This window comes from Thamnophis sirtalis, unplaced genomic scaffold (assembly GCF_051295495.1).
Source record: "Thamnophis sirtalis isolate CommonGarterSnake01/CBP01778 unplaced genomic scaffold, rThaSir2_p1.2 scaffold_1, whole genome shotgun sequence".
In the NCBI taxonomy this organism is placed as follows: Eukaryota; Metazoa; Chordata; class Lepidosauria; order Squamata; family Natricidae; genus Thamnophis; species Thamnophis sirtalis.
Window position 1 is genome coordinate 109,519,567 of NW_028261381.1, and position 23,934 is coordinate 109,543,500.

The window sequence follows — 23,934 nt, forward strand, 5'->3', positions numbered from 1 at the left end:
CAATTTCCAATTGAACATCCGGCCAATGAGATCGGGGCCCAAATGCTACATTTTGAAAAATTAAATTAGGGAAAGTTATACATGCCAATGATTATCTATGATTATTTCATATTGCTTTTATGCTTTTTTTAGCTTTACGTTTCTCTGTTTATAGTGGGTAAGAGAGCAGAAACATATAAAAAAAGGCAACTTGAGCTGAATTTTAGAGGAAAAAATGTTGGCGGTGGAGGGGGTGAGGAACACAGTCTCTTCTGGCAAAGTACTATTACATGGGGAGAAAGCATTCAGAAGCTTAGCATCACATATAGCATGTGACTTTATTGTATTCATAAGCAATGTTGTTGTTTGAAAATTGAGCAACAGTCCCTAATCCAAGCCTTTATTTTTAAAAAATGACATTTCCTCACCGTCACTATCTCTACTTGTTCAAAAACAATCGGAAGCTTCTGTGATCGCCTTCTTGTCCACAAACGTGCCTCACAACACTGAGAATGGTATGAGCTAATATTCTTAAGGAGAATGCAATGAGTAGCCTCCGATTAGGGCCTCGCACTCCCATCCATTGCCTTATGTTATGCAGTGTACATGGTGGCTCAGTGGCTTAGATGCCGAACTTGTCAGTCAGAAAGGTTGGCAGTTCAGCAGTTCAAATCCTTAGCACTGTATAATGGAGTGCAAGTAGAAAAAATAGAAATCACTTTGGTGGGAAGATAACAATGTTCTCTGCGCCTTCGGCATTTAGTCATGCCGGCCACATGACCACAGAGACGTCTTCAGAAAGTGCTAGCTCTTCGGTTTTGAAATGGAGATGAGCACTGCCCCTTAGAGTCAGGAACAACTAGCACATATGTACAAGGGGAACTTTTACCTTTACATTTGCCTATGGATTCCCCCCTTCCCATGAACTGATGCTGGGAACAGAAAGCAAAGCTGTGAAGGCACAATCGTCTTTAACGTTAAGAGAGTTTGTTGAAACGAGCATTTTGGCATGATGCCGTGGCAGCTCAACCTCTACAGAGAAGAGAGAGAGAGGCTGGCTGAAATCCAAGAGTTGGAACAAATCAAGTTTCCATCAATGGGAAAATGGTCTGTACTCAAGTTCTATAGAGCTTCACTACTCCAAATAGTAAAATATCCTTTTGGGCAACTCTACATACACTGCAGCTGAACCAGAAATGAATCAGCTGAAACTGAACAAAGATGACAGTGTGAGACTATGCACAGGGAGGGCTACTTTTGAAGGACCTGCTGTGGATGTTTTCCTTACCAAACAACTTAAATTAAATGTGACATTGAAGTCCGATAAAATGCTCCGCAGACATGTGCTTCCTGAAGAATATTTTGCTTGTGGGTATGCTAAACCTTCTTAATGGAACTTTGTGAGGGTTCAAATGTTGTCAGTTTTCATTTATATTTTGAATTAGGGCTGCACATGTCTTCAAAAGTTGTATTTTGGAATGCTTGGGATGGGGAAGAAGCAAATTTGTTGTGAATGTGCCCACATGGGCACAAAACAGCCAGGAACTGCATCATTGTTTGGTTTGCAGTGTCCCAGATAGAAAGTGCGTACAGAGAGTGGTAAGGACAGCCAAGAGGATTATAGAAAGCTCGCTTCCTGTCATTCAGTATATTGCGTATAAGGGCTATGTGCTTAGAGCTCAAAGCATTGTTAGAGACCCCCCCACACACACCCATTTCATGGTCTGTTTCTGTTGCTCCCCTCTGGGAGGAACTTTCAAATCAGAATCAAAGCACTCACAAAACTCCAGTTTGCATGCTTCAAAATCTGTTCAAAGTTTCATACTTCTCATTCCCTTTTTCTTATATCATCTTGCCTGATAAATGTTCTGAGTAGCTTGAAGGCTTACATGCCGTTTTCAGATACTTTGGTTGGCCACAATTAATGTATCATCCAGCTAAGGTTTTGGTATTTGTTTCATCCATGGATCAATAAAGATGGTTTTTTATTTCCATTGGTAACCCAATAGTCTTTACCCAATGCTTCTTTTAACATTTTTTTCCAGAAAGGATCAGTGAAGAAGAAAAGGTCATGATGGCTACATTTCTTTTTTGATGAATGGTCTTTGGATCCCCCCTGAAACAGTATTTCAGTTTTTGGATTGAGCCAACCAGTGGGGGAGGGGGGAAGTATTGGAGTAGATGTGGATTTAAACTTGGATTCCAATTTCTTGTATGTTTACTAGATTTATAGCACAATTAGTAGTATCTTTACCAGATGCAAAAAACTGAGTTCAGAATAATTGCTTTTATTTCACTAAAGATCCTGTTTTTTTAACACTGTCTCACAGACCTTAGTAGGCGCGAAGCCAAGGGTTACTTGAGTGTTACATGTCATGATTCATGATCCAGGCCTTGAATTAATCGTTCTGCCAATAGTGAGAATTAGGTTCATATTCATGGCAACCCAACTTGTTCAACTGATTTGAACTGATTTGAACTGAAAAGCGAATTCTTGTTTTTCTACAGGAAAATGTAGAAATGTATGCAAACTGTTTTAGGACAGAGATGCAAAGTCGGAGAAGTATATAAGCTCTTGGATAAAAACAAATTGGTGGAGGAAAATTCTGATAGATTTTCATAATGAAAAGCAGCTCCTCAGAGAAGTATGAGGGAGGAAATATTTACAAAGATATTTAAGGAAGGATCTGGAGTCCTGTAGGAGGAAAGTGGCCTTAGATAACAATCTAAGATTCAACAATCTGTTTTGCAGTTTTTTAAAGTCTATCAGGGACTTGTGACAAAGATAATCTTTCCATCAATATATGGCTATATTCTCACTGTGCTAAAACCAAACAAACCACATTGTGCTCTAGTGTGCCATTTAAATTCAGCCACTGTGTCACGAGAAGTGCACAAAATGTATAAAGTGGAAAGGTTACTCAGATGTGGCCTACCACAAACAGTACATTCTGCAGCTATAAATCATTTGAAGACTGCCCTGGCTGATACTGTGAACGAAAGAGATTCATATTTGCAAAGGCAACCCACCCTCCTTGCATTTCACAGAAAAAGGCAGGCTAAATATCCTTTCCTTTCATTGGGATGACCTGTGTTCTCAATGCCCACCCTTGTAAGAGAAATTCCCTTCCCAGAGTTCTCCTTTCAACCCAAAGCAAAAAAGTACTGATTCCTGCAGTTTTTTAAAAATGTAATTTAACCACACCTCAGTCAAATGGTGTTTTCAAATGGCCCATCAAATGTGTTGGCAGAAAAAGTTAAGACAATGTCCCCAAATTTTTCACAGTTGACTGTACCATGGTTCAATGAAAAAAACCAATGAGAGGATGCAGCCACTACAGAGGGATCATTATAAAAGTGGTTTTTTTGTTCCATTTGTTTAGAATATTTACACATAACTTTTCATGGCGTGTTTATGAATAAGTTGTATCCTACTGTCCCCACTTAATTCGTATTCATTTCCTATATTCATAATCATGTTTATGCTTATATCTGTTATCTTATACATGCTTGACAAAATAAATAGAATGAAAATAAAATAAAATAAATGTACAACTCACACAAAGTATCAGAACACCCCTAAATAATCTCAAGATTGAAAACCATGATTCCTCAAAGTGCTTTTGATTCCATGAACCAGCTGGATGCATGGAAGTGGAAGAGAAAGACGAGGAAGAAAAGGAGGAGGAGGAGGAGGAGGAGGAGGAGGAGGAGGAGGAGGAGGGGGAGGGGGAGGAGGAGGAGGAGGAGAGCTCTACCATGAATATCTTGAGCTTGTAGTGATCATATACAAAATGACAACCTGGAAGAGGAAAGAAAAGCTGAGATTGTTTGAAAAATGTAATGAAAATCGATGAGCGGATTTGATAGCTGTGATGTCAGAGCCTCAGTTGTTTGGTGAATAGAAGGTAGGAAATGAAGAATGAACTGCAGGAGCAGAGATTTTGCTGTCCCTCCCTTGCTTGTAATGAGAACATGAAAGGAGTTCTGCGGCTCAGATCTTTTGATCCTCCAGGGGTCAACCAGATATTGGAGAGGTTTGCATTAACATTGTGCATGCCCTGGAAGCAATGAAAATGTGGGTTGAAAGCAGCCACACCTAGCAGCACATTTCAGTCTTCAGCCTCTGCTCTTTAAGTAACGTGCACCAGGAACCCTGCTCTGAGTTGAATCAGAAGAAGGGGACAACACCCACCCCCCAAAAAATAATCCAACCCTTAGATCTATTCCTCTGTCCTGTTTCTTTGCTTACTTCAGTGGGATATAAGAAAATAAAATTTGGAACCAATCACACATCTTACTTCCTTTTAGCACTCTCTGTGTGCAGTATATAAATAAACCTCTTCCAAGTCTCTCACCGTGACATGCAATTATTTTGCAGCAAGTAATTCAACACTTACATTTTAAGCATACATTTCTGAAGTCATTAAAGCTATTACCAGCTGGAAAAAAAATAATGCGTATGGAAATTCTAAAAGTAAAAGTAATGACTACTTGCACGCTTTCTGACATGCTGAGCACTTTTAAAAAGTTTCACCCTCACTCCAACCTTTTTGTTCATCAGAATTCATGCAAGATTTCCCACTATGTCCATTAATCTTTTCAAAATCTCATAGGCTTGTCATAGTAAAACAGAATTATATCTGTGTTGTCCCCCATTCTTTTCCTTTAACATTTAAGCAACCTCTCATTTAAAGTCATCTGGGTTCAAGCTTAGGCAAACTTTACAGTATGGCCATGAATGTAAATATATCTCTATATATTTATATATCATCATATACAAAGTTTAAGAACTATATCTACAGTATATGCTTATGAATGATGCCCATCATTAATGAAATGTAAACTTGGTTCATGCATGCTGGTTCATTACACAATAAATACAACCTTAAGTGGAAAATAAGTTAATAACACATGGAAAAATTACCTCAGTTAATTTCCAGCCTTCAGTTATAAAACTCATGTAGAGTACAGTAATCAAATCATTAAAGTCACAAACCTATTTTACTCAGCTTTATCCGTGTTCTACATCCACTGTGCGACAAAGACCACTTGTTTGGCAAGGAGAACATCACACAAGTCTGATTCAAATCAATTCACAGTTCCCACATTGTGCTGCAACATAATTTGACTGATGTGTTTTGGTTGGTTTTTGGAAAAAGTTTTTTTTATTTTTACTTTCATATAAGTAATGACATGTCTACCATTACATCTTTACCAGCACTATTTTGTGTTCTCCAATATTGTATCAATTCCTCTTACCATCAACCCACAATAACTATCTTTTGTGCTTTTGCTTTCCATAAACTATATTATACCCTATCCGCCACCATCCTGCTTCCTCTCCCTCCCTCCTCCTCTCTCTCTCCTTTCTTCCCTCTACCATCCTTCTCTTCTCTACTTCTCCTCCCTCCCTCCTTCTCTTCTCTCCTCTTTCCTCTCCTTCTCTCTCTGTATTATGGTTGATTTTTGAAAGGGCTCCAACTTAGTTTAGAATTCCTGGACTGTAAACTACTTTGATAAAACTTTTCCACTCAAACATATCATAACTATCTGTGGTGGGAACCATTTGTGGACTTTTCATTTTGTTCAACGTCCATCCATTCTCATCTCTATCTGTGCTTGTTTGCAATTAATGTTTCTTAAAAACTCAACTCAGTGGTGTTTGCAACACAATGATAGCAAATCAGTGAGATGCATGATTGTGCAAACATCACAATTTAGCATTGTGTTAAGAGGCTGAAACAAATATGTAAGTGATAACATTTGTGTGATTACATAATCATACATGTCTTTGCCCTCATGGATTCCCAGGATTTCATTCCCATTGCATTTAGTTTATCTTTATATTTTTCTTGTGAGAAGAATGGTCTTATGCACAGCCATTTTTTGTTTCTTTTGCTAAGCAATTTAGTATTTTAAAAAGATAATACTTTACTTATTGATTTTTCTCTATGTATTTTCTATCCTGTTTTTCATTTAGGAGCTCAAGATTTCACACTTAATGGTTGCTTGAGCTATCTTTCTCCAAAAACATAAATATTTTGAGGAAGGTTCATTGAGAGAATGTGACTGGCCAAGTAACCCACTAAGCCAGGGGCATCAAACTCAGTGCCTGGGGCCGGATTCAGGATGCCTAGATCTGGCCCATGGGGCCACCCTGGAAACAGTGAAGGATTGGGCCACGGTGCCTCTGCCAGCAAAAACAGAGCTTGGAAGCCCTGCCTAGCTCTGTTTTCTCTGGCAGAGGGTTACAAGAGGCCATTGCAGCTAAAAACAGAACTTAGGAGCCCATTTTCTCTGGCAGAGCACTCGGGCCACCACAGGCGCTCCTGACAAGAGTGACACTCAGCTGGCCATGCCCACTCTGGCCCCCTAAGGTCAAACACAACCCTGATATGGCCCTCAGTGAAATCAAGTTTGACACTCCTGCACTAAGCTGTTGAAGGTGAGGCATGACTGGAATCTGCACAGTGGTGGGTTTCAAATTTTTTAAGAACCTCTCCTGTAGGTGTGGCCTGCTTTGTGGGAGTGGTTTGCCAGCCATGTGACCTGGTGGGAGTGGCTTGCCGGTCATGTGACTTGGTGGGCATGGCCAACTTGTAAACTGCGGTGAAAATCACTTAACAACGCTCTTGCTTAGCAACCAAAATGTTGGCTCAGGAACTCTGGCGTTGAAGTGTGCAAGTCTTAAAGCTGTCAAATTGCACCCCTAACCCTTTAGGAAAAACCTCAGGGGTGTTCTAACTTGACAGTTTTAAGACTTGTGGACTTCAACTCCCAGAATTCCTCCTCTCGCTTTTCATCTTGATGATGTGCGGACGGGCGGGGGGAGGGAGCTGGAACCGGTTCTAAACGGCACGGTAGATTTGTAGAACCTCTTCTATAGAAGAGGTTAGAACTGGCAGGAACCATGAATCTGCGTCTCTACTCCTAAGTTTAATATGTTAACCACTACACTGCCTCTCACACTATCCTATCCTTCTATTAGCACGTGCATATCTTAACCTTTCTTCACACAAATCAATCTAATTGCTCAAGTTTTTTGCCACTGATGTATAACTTGCAATTGTGCTCTCCATTTTATCTTGCAAACACATTTATATTGAGCTTTGGTACATTAATTTTTGGATCCATACTTTCTTATTGTATTGATTCAACATTCACTGCAAACCATTTGGGTTCTCACCCAACAGCACAATTCTATCTATATACAAAAGTGCTTACATATTCACATCTCCAACCCATGCACCAGTGGTGGGTTCCTAGCGTTTTGGACCGGTTTGGTCGAACTGGTAGTGGTATGGCGACCTGCGTCGCTGGAACCAGTAGCAACCGAGGCCTGTCACACCCCCAAACCGGTTCCCTGGTCTCTTCTGCCATTGCCGGCATGTTTCTGTGCATACACAGAGCAGTTTTCAGTCAAGTGTGGCACACGCACATGCAAAATGCCCTCTCAGCAAATCGGTAGTAAACTGGTTAGGAACCCACCACTGCCATGCACATATAAAGTGCACACATTGTTTATATGCTATATGTGCTGACTGATAAGCAAGCTAATAATACAATTGTACGAATGGAACTATATTGCAAATACATTTATTGTAATTACAGGTCATAACAAAGATGGAACTATTTTATTCCAAAATGGACTTCATTGGAGGCCTTTTCAAACCCCTGTAAATCCTATTATAATCATCTGATTTGGTATAGTATAATCTTTATTGTCATTGTACTTAAATACGATGAAATTGGTTATTTCATTGGAATTTTTATTGGAATTTCACAAGGGACAAGTGTCCCAAAGGTACTTTTTCAAAAGGCAACTGGACTTTCTTTGTTTTCCCTTGAAGTTTCCTTGAATTTCAGTCAGATGAGAAGCAAAACATCTACAGGAAAAAATGAAGTAAGTCCAGTTGCCTTTTGAAAAAGCACCTTTGGGATAACCATGACCTGGGTCAGTGGTCTCCAACCTTGGCAACTTTAAGACCTGTGGACTTCAACTCCCAGAGTTCCTCAGCCATCTTTGCTGGCTGTGGAACTCTGGGAGTTGAAGTCCACAGGTCTTAAAGTTGCCAAGGTTGGAGACCACTGACCTGGATGACTGAGAATCTCCATAGACACCAGGGAAAATCCTACACTTTCTTTAGATTAGGACAGTCCAGCTACAGGCTGGATTTATATATGGTCTAAACTAGCAATCAGAGGATTTTTGAATTAAAAAATTAAGTCAGTATTACAGTCTAAGAGAAACCAGGCAAACCACATTAAGGATTCAAGGGATGCATCAACTGTAGCTTAATCAATTCTCTTTGAACAAACTATAGGTTAGCATAGCAAGTGAACCTTAGAGTGTATTGATTGTAGCACTGAAATTCAAAATGGCAGGCAATTTCTCAGGTGCTATGACCAGATATTAGATTGGGCAGAAATTGGATTCATTTCCAAAATGAGTTTAGGAGTATACACAGAATGTGGATACAGAAACTCTCTGCAGCTCTTTATAGCATCTTATCCCAGAATTATGTCATAGGTCAGCCTTGTAATCCAGGAAAGACAAAGTGGAAGATTCGAATTTGCCTTCCCAATCTCTCCAAAGCCCTTTTCTGGAAATGAAACTGAAGCACCACACAGTCCTATCATCTAAACCAGCAGCCAAAGGAATAATATATTTGAGTTTTTGGAAGCAAAATGCCTTTGATAAGTAGCTTACATTGAATACATTTATTTTTGGATTTATTCATCTTTTTTTAAAGACTTCTTTTTAAGATGAAGTACCCTAAAAATGATAAACAGCCTATCTTAAAAACATAATTTAAAAATAGTTACATATATCAGGTTAATAAAAGTAGATAAAAACTATTAAAATGTCATATCAGAATTCCAAGAATTATTAAAAATGGCCACAAAGCATCAAGGATTAAAACTAGCAAAAGCTGCATTTATTCAGCAACCATCTTGCAGCCCAGGTGAAAAAAATGTAATTAAAATGGGTTGGAGAAGGTCACTAGCTGTGGAAAAGCTATTACAGTAGCGACTAGATACTCCTACTAGGATAGCTTGTGGTAAATCAGTGGCCCCCACACTACAGTATGGAAAAGCAGGCAGAGAAAGACCTTGAGACCATCAGAATAACAGAATAACAGAGTTGGAAGGGACCTTAGAGGTCTTCTAGTCCAACCCCTTGCTCAGGCAGGAGATCTATACCATTCCAGATGAGTGATTGTTCAGTCTCTTCTTAAAAGCCATCCACAACTTCTGAAGGCAAGTTTTTCAACTGGTTAATTGTTCTCACTGTTAGGAAGTTTCTCTTTAGTTCTAGGTTGCTTCTCCCCTTGATTAGTTTCAATCCATTGTTGTTCTGCCTTCTGATACTTTGGAAAATAGATTGACTCCCCTCCTCTTTTTGGCAGCCCCTCAAACATGGGAAGACTGCTACCATGCCACCTCTAATCCTTCTTTTCACTAGACTCTACATACCCAATTTCTACAACCATTCTTTGTATGTTTTAGCCTCCAGCCCCCTAATTATCTTCATTGCTCTTTTCTGCACTCTTTCTAAAGTTTCAGTATCTAGATGCAATATTCTAAGTGTGGCTGTACTAAGGCTTGATAAAGTAGTGTCAATAATTCATGCAAATTTCATTTTGTTAGCTAGGGACCAATGTTCAAGTTTGTTGAGATCCGTCTGGATCCTATCTTCAGACTCTATCTTCAGAGGTGTTGGCTGTTCCTGCCAATTTACGTAACGTCATCTGCAAACTTGATGATTCCCCTTCTATTCCCTCATCTAAATCATATATGAAGATATTGAAGAATACTGGGCCTAAAATAGAGCCTTGGGGTATCCCACTGCATACTAGATGCAATTCCATTGAAGACTACACATTGAGTGCAGTTGATCAGCCAATTACAAATCCATCTGGTGATGATGTTGCCTATCCCACATTTTTCACTTTCATTTCACACAATCCCTTTATCACCATATTCATCTGAATAGTTTGAACTATGATCAGAAAGGAGGCAATTTCATGACAGGCCAATTTCAAGAATGCAAGAAAAATGTAAAATGATATAGGAAGACCTTTTCCGAAGTCGTTTATACAATTTACTGCAGAGATGATGATGGGATGATTCACTGGAAACTTGCCAGACAACCTGTTAACCTGCTTCAAAGAGTAAAGGTGAAGATGTTTCTATCTGTTCACTTGGATTAAATACAATGAAAAGCTAAATCCCGTTGCCCAAAACTTGCACATGTGTTGACCTATTTCTGGTGACTGGGTTCTCACATTATGCTCAACATGTTTAACCCTAGTTTATTAGATAAACCTAACTGAGCTTGTGCAGCACAGGAAACTCAAACATTGTTTACAAATTTGGAATATTATTGCTATTTATTTGACAAGCTTCTCCAGTATCTTCTATGTTAATTTTTTTTAAAGTTAAATTTAGAATAACTATTGTCACTTTAAATGTACACTAATTGGCATATATTAAAATGAAATTTCATTTCATACAACTCTCAAAGGGTCACCACCTCCAATATGCACTACATAAACATGATGAATGAATGAATGAATGAATGAATGAATGAATGAATGAATAAAATAAAATAAAAAATGCATGTAAGTTCCCTTCTCAGAGGCTTCTTCTGAGCATGTTCTTTTGGTACCTGCTTCATCCATGAAAGATTTATCTGCCTCTATTGTTAGTGTGATCTTTTCCCAAACTTTCAAGGGGAAGAATAACTGGAACATTGTCAAAGTGATAATAAACAATCTTAGACAGCGTCTTCCAATTGGCAACTTCACACCTAAGTTCTCAAGAATTTACTATTTACTTAAGAATGGCTCGGAGTAGAGCACAGAGATTTTTGAATGAGATGACCTAGAGGTACACAAAAGCAGGTGCTAATTAAAAATGTATTTTTGTGGATGATAATTTATTTATACAGTGGAAATGTATTTTTAGAAGTGGATTTGGGAGATAGAGATGAAGGAATGTTTATTTTCAGAAAGTGGCTGCAGAGTTGCAAACACATTCACTGCTCTCTTGTTTCGGCTGTCTGATTTCATTAAGCTGTGACCTTGATGCCTTTTTTTTTACACCAGGAATAAGCCTTGGTCTTGTATGTGAATAGGTACTTATAGGATACACTGCACTCCTAATAATTTATCCAAGCTTTCTATAGGAAAAAGAGGTACCTGCAGATGGCTTTGTTCTGTGCAGGAAAGAAGTGAGATAGAGAGGTTTCTGTGGCAAATTTATTCAGACTTCCCTGTAAACGAGATGCAATCTCACCAATTAACTGGGAATAAGCTCCATTACACTTACTGGGATTTGGCTTGGAGTTAGAATAACTTTATTGTCATTTTGAATATACACTAATCGGCATACATTAAAATGAAATTTCATTGCGTACAGCTCTCAAAGGGTCTCCACCTCTAATACACACTACATGTAAACAAACAAATAAATACAAAATTATGCATATATCCACATATATTATATGACATGGAGAAACAACACAGTCAAATTCAGATGTATATATTGTACATCATAGCAAGGGAAAGGAATCTTGTGAGCTGACCAGATGGATGGGCATAGGGAATAAACAAAGCTGTTACAGAATCTGGTAGTCCTGCTAGAAATATTTTGAAACCTCCTCCCAGAGGGGAGCAATAGCATTAGCAATAGCAGAGGGGACCATTGCATAAAGAGACAAACAACCTAAACAAACCAGAAACATTAACCGAAACAGAGTTGGCATGCAGTTTTCTCAGCTGATGTGCTTGCTTGTTCCTCTTTTAGCATTCAGGAAAATTATAACTGGGACCCTTACTTTGGAAGAAGCTACTATTTCTCAGTCTTGATGGGTTTCTGTCTTCAGAACTGATAGGCTCCTGTTTTTTATGAAAATATAGTGAAATTTTGATTGATTGGTTGATAATGTGCTGTTTTTAACTCCCAGCAATCACAAGGATATATTTCCTCCGTGATAATATAAACCTTGTAAAAATGGATGACTTGGGTTTTTAATTTGGTTAGATTCTCCTTCTAGGGGACAGGGAAGTGCTGGAAGAGTGATTAAAAATATTTCACACATTGCACACTATCTGAGACACACCGAAATAGCCCTGATTCTGAAATGTTGGTAGGCATAAATATACCAAGGCAAACCACTTTGGGGTTTTTGCACGATCCAATCTGCCCATTTTCTTTCTGATCTGCACCTCCCCCTCACTCTGATTGTAAATTTGATCTGCAGTCAATTACATTTCATGGAAAAAGAAATCCCATTGAAATCAAATTTCTCTTCGTGCATGTAGCAAAGCGTATAATCTAACTTTATATTTCAACAGAAAATCGGTGATAGTTTTTCCAGAAGTATTTGGCAAGATAACGATATAATATTTATATATGGGAAAATTATCAAAGAAAAGTATGATGTTCTTTCAAACATTGCCTTTCTGTGGGTAATGAACACAATTTGTCTGTATATTTCCTAAGCAGGCATAAGTAATTTATTCACACATTAAAAGACAGGTAACCTGGGGACCATATCTTCAAAGATGATATTGTGCCCTGTCTTGCAAATGGTTGCACGATCTATAACACTTTTGAGCGCAAGCAATATTCTCATAACCCAAGATGCAGTGACTGGTTGCCAAGCAATGTTGCTAAGCATAATCTCTCCATTGGAGAGAAAAGAGCTATTAAATACTATGATGCAACCACCCACACCATGGACTCTTTAAAACTGCTTAAAGCCTGGACTGAAAATTGACTACCTATCTACCTATTTATTTATCTATCATGAGAAATACAGCCACTACTATGGTTAATTTATCAGGGGGAATCTCTCTCTCTCTCTCTCTCTCTCTCTCTCTTTCTCTCTCTCTCCCTCTCCCTCTCTCTCTATATATCTCTCTCCTTCCCTCTCCCTCCCTCCCTCTCTCTCTTTCCCTCTCCCTCTCTTTCCCTCTCCCTCCCTCTCTCTTTCCCTCTCCCCCCCTCTCCCTCTCTCTTTTTCTCTCCCTCTCCCTCTCTTATATTTTCCAGATGGGTATGGCTTTTTTTCATTGTTTATGTGTCCTATGATGTAAGCCACTGAGTCATCTTAGAGTTTGGCTTCTACAGTTTTTTGTTGGCATCTAAATAATGAATTATCAATTCAAGTGTTATTTTTTTTAAAGATTGGTGATAAAAGCTTTCCAAAACCTTGGGATGTGCACTATCTCTTGTTATTTTTAACATGGATTAGGAAGCCCTTAAACTGCTGTGTTCCAATCTGCTGGAAAAGTAGATGGGATTGTTTTGTTTCCTAACGATGGCCAGGAAGAACTGCTCTAGTGGTTCTTAAGTTTCCTTTTTTAGACAGAGAACTTTATCATCATTGGAAGGATATTGAGACGTCCCCTGGCAATGTGGCACCCAGATTGTGTCTTCAGAACTCCCAAAATAAACACAACTAATAAACATTTAAAAGAAATTAGGAATGGTCAAATTGCATGAAGTTGTAGAATTTCATGACATTTTGGAGTTCCTGCCTGAATACTGCAAGCTTTTGGCTGAAAAGGCAAAAACCTTGAATGATCAGGCAAACTTCTAAAATTGTGGTTGTGTTTCATTTCATTTCATTTTAATACTTATTCTAAGGTTTGCTTGTGGATCATTAGTGGAAACCACTGCTTTGGTCTAATATGAATCAAAAACCATCCAGTCAGTAAGTCTCATTCCAAGTGTCTTCTGATTTTGATGCATTTCTGAAAACAATCTCAGCCATCAGATTTTGGGTAACTATTTCATATGATTCTCAACAAGAATGAACAAATATTTGTTTCCATTCCTGACTGATAAATAAATATGTGTTGCATTTGTGGCTTTGTCACACAGTAATGTTGTTGTTTTAATGCTGCCTCTTTGCTGGGAAAATGAAATATCCATGGATAAAATAAAGGCAGAACCTAGTCAGTGCAGTGCATATACAGCTACCTATATGTGTAGAAGTGGAAATGGCAAAATGGGAGGAGAAAAGTCACAGAAGTTACCAACTGCCAAAGAAGTTATCAGTCATAAACTTGCTTAATCTGACATATCAGCAGTTTAGCCATAGCTAAGTCACTCCTGATGGCATAAGAGATCAATTTGTCAATTTTTAAATCACTTTTATTGTCATTTGTTCCGTGACCCGTCAAAAGCGCGGAGGACAAAATCGCGCTCGACGAAAGCGCGCATGTGACGTCATCACAGCGCGACAAAAAAAATTAAAAATTGAAATAAAATTAAAATTAAAGCAAGCCGATTCACATAAAGGTAAGGGTTAGGTTTAGGGTTAGGGTTAGGGTTAGGTTAAGGGTTAGGGTTAGGTTTAGAGCGTTAGCGTTAGGTTTAGCGTTAGGTTAAGGGTTAGCGTTAGGTTTAGCGTTACGTTAACGGTTAGGTTTAGGGTTAGATTTAGGGTTAGGTTAAGGGTTAGGTTTAGGGTTAAGTTTAGGGTTAGGTTTGGGGGGGTTAGGGTATGGTTTTAGCTTAATTTTTACATTTTTTGATCACAGCGCAATGTTTTCGTCGCGCTGTGATGACGTCAAATGCGCGCTTTCGTCGAGCGCGATTTTGTCCTCCATGATTTTGTGGTGGAACCATTTGTTCCACTTGCCTGGACCACTGGGCAAGAACTTATATTCCCCTTTGCTTAGTTATTCCTATTGTAATCAATTAACATAGAGTAATTTCAATTTCACAGAAAATTCCTTCCTTCCTTCCTTCCTTCCTTCCTTCCTTCCTTCCTTCCTTCCTTCCTTCCTTCCTTCCTTCCTTCCTTCCTGCCTTCCTTCCCACAGCATTTGTCTTATTTTCCTATGGGTTATGGGAACAGTTCCAGTTTTATAAAACAGCTTGCTTGGTGAAATGCAGCTGCTGACTTTCCTTCTTTATGTAACCAATTCTCCTTTACGGTTGGCTATTCTCACCCCACATTCTGAACAATTTGGTCATTGATCCACCTACATTTTAATTAGGTTGAGCATTTAAGCTGCATTAAAGATGCTCCCTAATAGGACACAGATTTTCAGACTCAGAGGAGATATTAATATCAGAAAACATAGAAAAGATTCCCAGCATTTGCCTAATTTGGTTTAACATCTAATATAAAGCCTCAATCACAAGATGAGCACAAATGGATGGCTTTGGTAAAGGTAATGGCCAGCAGGCTTGAGCTTAATGTGAGTTAACAGTTTGAAATACAAATTGTACATGCATGTTCAAAAATAACAGTTTCTATTTAAGAACCCCAGTTATCCTTTTTCTTTAATGATTGCCTTCTCCTCTTTCTCTCTTGCTTCAAAGGAAACTAGGGTAAATGGTACTTTCTGGATTCACACAGTGCATTGAATTGTAACCATGCCACAGAACTCAAGTGAGGATTAAAAGTAATGGAGCACAGTATGGTTTGGGTGAGTGTGGCTACTAGGTCTTTAACTGATTCAGCTAAACTCATTTTCTGAACTCACTGGGGAGTTTGAGTTCTTGAACTCTCCAATTAAACTGTCCTTTAACATTATTTTATGTTGTAACTGCTATTCATATCCTGAGGTCATGCTGTTTTGGATTCAGAGTACGTTTGTTTCATCTCGACTGAGCCTTGTCAGTTCTATGACTGCAGATGGATCACTGATTTGTTAGGGCCGTCATACCTGGGCAGCAAAAATCCAGATGAATATTGAACGTTAGTTGTTACCCAATGACCATCTGGGTTTTTGCAGCCCATAATTGGCAGCATTAATTCTGTTCATTAATGTTTGGAGTCTTCTAAAATCTTCTACATCACTCAAAGCTATCTGGGTTCCAGGTTAAGAGTGTGATGGCACAGTGTGTAGAATGTAGTATTGCAGGCTAATTCTGCTGACTGCCAGCAGTTTGATCCTGACTGATTCAAGGCTGACTTAGCCTTCCATCCTTCCAAGGTTAATAAAATGAGGAGCCAGATTGTTGGGGGCAATAGGCTGACTCTGTAAACTGCTTATAAGGGGCTATAAAGCACTACGAAGCAGTATACAACTCTGTCATTGCTTTTAATAGGAACAACTGTGATAAAGCTTTCAGTAAGAAGATCCCTTGAAATATTGTTTTACTTGCCTTTTGATTGCATGGCCAAATGTTAATTATTTAAATAAATATCCAGGAGACCTGGCATAGTTAGCAAAAGAAGACAGATACACCATTATTAATCTTTGGAATATTCTAGATCAATTAAACATCCTAACAGCCATTTACTTTTCCCATCTTTTCCTCAAATTATATTTGTATTTAAGCAAAAATATATATTTCAGTCATGTGCAACACTTTCAAGTCAAGAAAGTGCCACAGAAAAACCTAATCTATCTTCAGAGTGGAGGATTCTTTTTCATAAATTAAGTCTTAGATGTTGGTACACCTTATTTTATGTGACAAAAAAATAAATCTTATGTACATGGTTTTCCACTCCAGCTATTAACATTTCATTAAAGGTAATGTATTTCCTTCTGGTACAACTATCTAGCAGGGTGAAGATAAATTTCTGCCATCTTTAAATACACAAGACATCAAGGCTTCAAGAAGAAACTATTTCATATCTGCCCAGATGCTCATAATTGCGCTTTCATCCTCAGGCTAAGCTTTTATTTGGCTAAAGTGCTCCCATGTGCTGAAAGAGGATCATACCAGCCATGACAGAGCTTTAAATCCATGGTAATTAGTATCCCTCCCACCTGCCACAATTGCACTTAATCTATTTTGTGACAATTGATGGAACACTTCTATTCCCTCTCTCCCAGGCACACAAGCACACGTACATACATCCTGGAGTGCTATGTTGTACACTCACTATATATGTCATAGAAAATGATGCATTATATTCAAAACCCTCATAACAAACCAGATCAGTTGTGCCTTTTATTCACCCAGGTTGAACAAACGGCAAAAGGATTTATTACCATTTTTATGGCAATAAAAATCCCTGTTTCCCTAGTTAAAGTGAGTGGCCAGTTCTCATCACTGTGTGTAATTAGCTGGGCTCGTATTTAGCTGTAAACCATAGTTTGAAATATTGCTTCTTTGGTTTGTGGCTCTTTGTTTGAACCCAGCTATGCTATGTACATGAGGCTTGAATTCTTATCAATCGTAGTCTATTCAATGTGTTAGGATTAAATAAGATGGGACTTGATGCAGTAAGTAAAGCCAGCAGTGGTGTGGGACTACTGGGCTATATGACCATGACATGATTTAATGATTAAGGAAACAAGAATGCAAAAGAATATCTCACTGTCCTTGAGTATAACCTAGAAATATGAGGTGTTCCAGAAACTGCTGCCATGGAACTCTAGTAAGAGCCCCAGTGATTTCAGTTCACTGTAACATTACTGCAAAAGTGATTTGAATTATGCCACTTGGTCCCACCACATCATGACATTGTGGAAGAAATGGTGTAAATGTACCATTGGCTTGTGGGATGTCAGTTGCCTTGTTTACTTCCTTCAGATGGCCAGTGAATGTTGTTAAATTGTTAAATTGTTACCAACAATTACCAGGAAAACCTACTAGTTTTTTCTTATCTGACAAATATTTCTTGTCTGTTTGGTTCATCTGCAATACTTAATCTAATTTCAAAATCCTTCTACAAGAAATCTGTTTCACGTTTGAGAAGCATTCTTTCTTTCCTTGAGAAGCATTCTTTCTTTACTGGCAGGGGCGGAAAGGGGAAAGCAAAAGTAGCAGGTTTTAGAAAGAGTGGGAGAGAAGGGCTCTCCCTCCCTCCCCCCTTCCACTCACAGAGTTGGTACAGCCCAAACTAGAAGAAGCCCCTCCTTCTTGAGGGAACATGGATCCTAAGAATTCTTTATAAATCTAAAGCTACCTGGACAAGAGCATCTCAGGATTTGCTCATCTTCTGAGACTTTTCTGAACTCTAGTAAAGAAAGACCCTTATTTATTAGAGATTGATCTTTTCTAGCACTTTGTGCAAATTATGCAAGATAGCAATACTTCACAGTGTTTTACAGCATTCTCTCAGCAGTTTATAGAGTCAGCATGTTGCTCCCAACAATCTGGGTTCTCATTTTACTGACCTCAGAAGGATGGAAGGCTGAGTCAACCTTGACCCAGCCACTCAGGATCAGAGGAAGATTTAGGAGCAGTTTTAAATAAGCATTTTTTAAAAACCAAGATAACACATCTATTCTGCTCCTTAATCTCTTTTCCCAATTGTTTCATTTGAATTGTCTTTTGATTTTTGACATACTTGGGGTTTTAACTTCTTATGTGAGGCATTTGCTTTGAGAAGTAGGATGTCAGCCCTCGGGTTGGTTATCACGTAATATTAAATAGAGATAAAGTTTTTCACCAAACAAACTGACTCTCTGTTTGCATTCAAAGTGAACGCCGGAACCTGACATAGGATATGTGAGGTATTACTGTAAGGAATTGATGGCTCATGGGGGGAATTTGCTCAGCTGATGGGTTCAGGATTACAGGAAATGTGTCCTGATGGGAACATATTTCCTTGATGAATAAAGCAGTCCAATGTCATTCAATGTTCTTTTCAACTTAGCGCAAGTCAATATGTAATTATATTGCTAGATGTTATATAGTGAGCTTCTTCTGCTTTGATCCTTTTCTATAGTAGGTGGGAGCACCTAGGTGACTTTGGTAGATTTCAAATAAGAAACTATCAGGAAATTCCAAGACTGTAGATTAGATTGGGAAACGGGGGGGAGGCATTCCAGAAGAAAGCAATGGTAAACCACATTCATATTCTGAATAAAGATAGGAGGAAATTTTGGGGAAAATAGGAGGAGGAAGATGTATTGGATATGTTTGCTGCCTTGGGTTGTTTGTAAAAGTAATAAAGGCAGGATACCAATAAATATTCTTCAAGATAGATATGTTATTATGGTCACAAAAAAATAGGGGTTGACATGCCCTTTAAACTACTTCACAAAAATCTTGTTAATCTAGCAAAACTACAGAGTGCTATTTAAAGAGCATCAGCCACACTTAAATTGTTAGGTGTGATAGACCATTGGAATCCACCAAATCCTGGGTATAATGCCAAAGTAGCATGTAAGATCTAGTGATGTTCTTTAGTCATAGAAAGTGAAATATTGCACTTCTGAAGCTTAATAGTTTAAAAGATCAGTGATGTCCATTTCAAAATGTATAGTGAAAGATAAAATCCATTCCATTCCATATTCCTTTCTGAAATTAGAAGCCAATTGGATCAAATTTCCAGCAAGACATTTCAGAACAATAATCAATGGTCCCATTCCATCTTATGTACTACTGAAAGCAATGAGCTTTACATATAAAATAAAGAGATTATAATCCATTTTGTCAGTGAACAATTGTTCCCAAAGTAGATACCAATGGTAACCTGACTTACCTGCCATGCTACAAAAATAACTCCAAAAGACTACCAATTAAGCTAAAAGCAAGCATTAAGTTCCATCAATCAACACAAGAGATATTTAAGCTTGTGCAAAATTTTCATATTAAAATCAGCAGGCAGGCATACATACAAAGCGAATAATTTTGGCTGGAGCATACCAGCCAAAATGTTCAATGTTCAATGAACAAATGTTCAAAATTTGTTATCACTGGAATAAGGCCATTGATTTGAGCGCAGCGGCAAATGATCTTGAGCCAAAGCTTGTTCTCATAACACACACTTGTCTCATGGATCATAGAAGGATAATCAGATGATAGATAGATAGAACAGACAGACAGACAGACAGACGGATGGATGGATGGATGGATGGATGATAGATAGAGTGAGTTTCAGGATAAGAAGATTTCTACATTCAAAGATAGGATATGGGAAATGGGATAACAAAAATATATTTATCACAACATGTCTTTCACTTCAGTCTTCCTATGCAAGAAGACAAATAATTCTGGTAGCCAACATGGGCAGTGCTACACATCTAGAGGGAACCCAGTTGAGCATAGTTATTGAAGATATTAAATTCTATTAACCTATACATTACAGATTTATTTCAATACCAAGTGAACATAATTACCATCACAAATATCTCTTCATATTCTCACGTAAGCACTTCTTTGCTGACTAGTTCACAGAAAAAAGGTTGTAATTGTTCAGGTGGCAGACTGATTAGAATCAAAGCATATATCCAACAACCAACAAAAAGGAAAATGTGCTACTTACTTACAAGCAATCCAAGACACAAGGTGTAATTTGGAACAGTTCTAGTTCAATCTTATAATAAAGTAAAACTTTTATATTATTATCTTTCAATAAGGGAACAACATTTTCTTTTTCACATTTTTTTAAAATCTTTCTCTTCCTTACATCTCACTTATTAATTATGAAATCTGCTTGAAAACAAAGTGAACTGAGATGCTTAAGATAACACTGAGTTCCTAAACACCAGAAACAAAATGATGTCCCAAATTACAATTTTACATTAAGCAATATCAATAAATGGAGAATTACTAAATATTCCAGGGTTAGTTGATTCTTCCATTCAGGACTTTTCTCACTGAAATCCACTAAAAACATTTACTATAATTCATATCTTGATTGAATAATAGAGCTTTTATCTTCATAAATTTTTCAGAAGTGGAAATGAGCACTTTAGAAAAAGCTAGTAGCTGAATCTAAATTGACAATCAAATTGGTTATTATTTTGCACATCTGCTAATCCTTTGAGTCTTGGATAATGAAAAAACCTCAGAAGAAACATTTTATTAGTCAAGAGAATTCAAGCTCATTTGTGAAAGTATCTTTTATTAAGAACTTAATATTGATAATCCAGAGGAAGATATAAACTAAATTTATCAGTGTACTTCAGACTTTGCCATTTTTTTTATTGATGTTACTGATCTCTATTATCCAAATATCCTTTTTTCCCATTGACTCTAAACATATTGTCTCTACTTATTATCAGCAATAGAAAGATCCAATATAGAAAAAGAATGAAAAGTGTTATTAATCCAGACAACTTAAAGAGAATATGTTCAGATACCAATAATGCTTTTAAAATAATAGCACACAATTAAGCGAATTTTGCTATAAAGCCATGATAAAAAAACCTTGCCAATTTAACCAGTTCCCCTAATGTTAAAGTTCATCTTAAAATATTTCCAAAATACATGAAAGAATGTCTTCAATCACACTTCCTGAGGTCCTAATGTGGAATGCTAAGCAAGAGATTGCATGGTTATTTTGGAACAATCCTTACAGAACACTACTATATTTCTATATAAAAGATCAGGCTTTATAAGGAATTCTGTGATACATTAAAGTATTTCATTTTGCTATTCTCTCCCCCTCCAAAGCTTCCTTCTTAGTCCAGAGCACTTAATTGCCTAGAAAGTCAAGGGCATCCAGTTCAGGATATAAGCCATACAACTTATAGCCTTTCCTGTACCTGGGCTTCTAAAAGGGAGAATCTTTCCAATAGTAATTCTTAACTGCATCTTTAGTCTGATGTGATGGCTCCCTTCAAAACACAGTACTTTCTGAAGAAACCCAGGTGTGGGCAACAGTAGCTTCTCTGTCACCAATGGCTCTGGAGATTCAGCCCAGCCAAGTGCCGTGCATGCTGCTTGGCTCATCATAATAGATCCTCTAGCCCAATCATATCCCAGAATTGTCTCCCCTGCCTCCCACCTTGAAACGAAGGCATCTGCTTGTTTCTTACTCACCATGTCATAAACATTCAAGATCACCGGTTCATTTGCCATTGTAGATTGGAGTGATGCTTGAATTGAAGCCCTTAAATCCCTGCCAGATGTGGCGATGCCCAAGGGAATGGGTTTTTTTTCACCCTTAGTTACACAGGAAAACCAATGCCCATGCTATTGAAGAGGTATCAACTATGGTGCGGAGATACAGAGAGGGTTTTCCAAGCCTTTTGATGCCAAAGTTTCTTGGTAACGAGGCTCCTTTTAAAACTCTCAGCTGAATATTCAATCTTTTTTTTAAAAAATCACTGCAGTTGATTGATGTGCCAGTGTTTGTACAGCATGTTCCAAGCCAGTCCCTATCCTCCTGTCTCTAATGGCAAATCATAACTAACCACCACCAAAAGATAGAGTGGCTTGCTTTAAAAATGAGTCCCTCTAAATCTCCCAGAAGGGAAGAAACGTGAAAAAGATTAAAGGACAGGTAGATAGATGAATCCAAACTAGACATTTAGCCAAACTTGGAATACTCTAAGTGAACATCAAAACATGGAGTACTTTGGGGGAAGATACACTGAGGAAAGGGAGAGCTTAAAGCAAAAATCTGCACCCCATTTCTAGGCTAGAACAAATCCAAGCAGACATTTACAGAAAATCTGAGTTCATATGTATATCGAGTCTCTAAAATCAGCAGGGGGGGGGAGAGAACCTTCTACCCTGCTACTGTTTTGTTTTTCTTGTGCCTCAATGCCCAAAATGTAGAAATAATAGAACCTAATCCAGGTGCTGAAATTTACCTTTCAAAGCTTCAGTTCCTCCTTCAATCTAGGTGATTATTTGGGAGAAAAAAAATAGGGGGGAAGCTTTGATATCAATTCCAGCTCAAAAATAAATCTGTAGGGAGAAGAGGAAGATAATTTTTCTTAAAGGAAAAAAGAGAAAACACATTAAAGCGGTTCACTCAGTCTCTGAACCAAAACAGGGAGTTGAGCGGGAACTGTCCAGGGTACTGAAGCCTCTCCAGCCATCTATCCCACGGAATAGCACTCTTGGTAACCCTTTCGGAGAATCGCGTGCAAAGCGCTCTCCGGGTGCTGATGGCAAAACCGTAGCAAATCCGGAAATGCCAAGTACCAAGTCTTGGCTCTTCTCAGCACTTTGTACAGGAAGCTAAAAACCCCTCTTTCCACACCAGTTTCCCTCAACAAGAACATTGTCCAGAGACTGGAAAGAGCTGAAGAGTGCCACTCCATCTTTTCCTGAGAGAAGGCATCTCCAAAGGGAGAAGTTTAAACAACCAGCAAACGAATGAGAACAGAAGGAACAGATATTACTTTTGGTGGGGGTACGAGTAGTTCTGGACTTTCTCTTATCCCGCTGCTGATTAGGACTCTCGGGTCTGGCAGTGCTGCAAATTCCTGCTGGAGTCTCATGAATCCCATTCGGATTAGACCTGGAGGCCAGGGTAAATTGTGAAATCCATTGCGGTAAATTTCTTCCTGTGTTTGCTCCTCCCTCCCCTCCAAAGCATAGTGAGATGTGCATTAAAGAGAAAGGAGGGGGAGCTTGGGAAGGGAGTGAGGAGGGGGGCTCTTCCTGCATCCAATGAGTTTCGGGGAGGGGAGAGAGCTGACCTTAAAGCTGGAAAAGCGCAGATCCTGCTGTAATATCCAAGAAAGGGTGCTGGGATTACCTCATCGGAGTGGGAGGGGTAGCCGAGGCGTTCTGCCAGCTTGCAGCCAACCACATCTGAATGAAAATTGCAGAGAGCCTGTTACATCAGCATCGCCCAGCATTCCCCTGAATTCCCCTGTATTTCGCAGGCAACAGCTGCCCGCTTTTCCCAGCTGTGGGTGGACCATTCAGCCGAAGAGAAAAATGTATTAGCATCCACCAATCATATGATAATGACCAGCACTTGCTACAAATCAAGAGAAATAAAAAACAGACTAGCCTAGGGAAGCATATATTTGTTTTGGTGCAGGCAAAGAGGGAATTGACAGAGATTCATGTTTCAATTTATTTGAACCTTAGTTAATGATTTTATGCACTCTCATTTACACATTTTCTATGTTATTTTGAATTAGAATAGAGAATTAACAACTAATATATCCAGTAGAGGACTGGATAATTAATCCAAATGCATACCCTATATATTTAAGCTACCAGAGCATGCTTCAAGTGTGTTCATATAGAGGTGTTTATATGTGCAACAAACAAGCATTTGTAAGCTTCCTCCATGTCATCTGCTGAATTAAATTTTTAAAAGTA

The 23,934-nt window shown here is 38.4% G+C and overlaps 1 protein-coding gene across 2 annotated transcripts in view; it reads right to left on the minus strand.

The window, feature by feature from the left end:
- Positions 1-23,291, minus strand: part of LOC106542175 (deubiquitinase DESI2) — a 42,459-nt gene extending 19,168 nt beyond the window's left edge. For both annotated transcript variants that reach the window (XM_087721562.1, XM_014057825.2), the window contains exon 1: positions 21,685-23,291. In XM_087721562.1, the coding sequence (XP_087577688.1) occupies positions 21,685-21,723 (39 nt within the window). In that variant the 5' untranslated portion in view covers positions 21,724-23,291. The remainder of the gene's footprint in view (positions 1-21,684) is intronic.
- Positions 23,292-23,934: the final 643 nt, after the last annotated feature.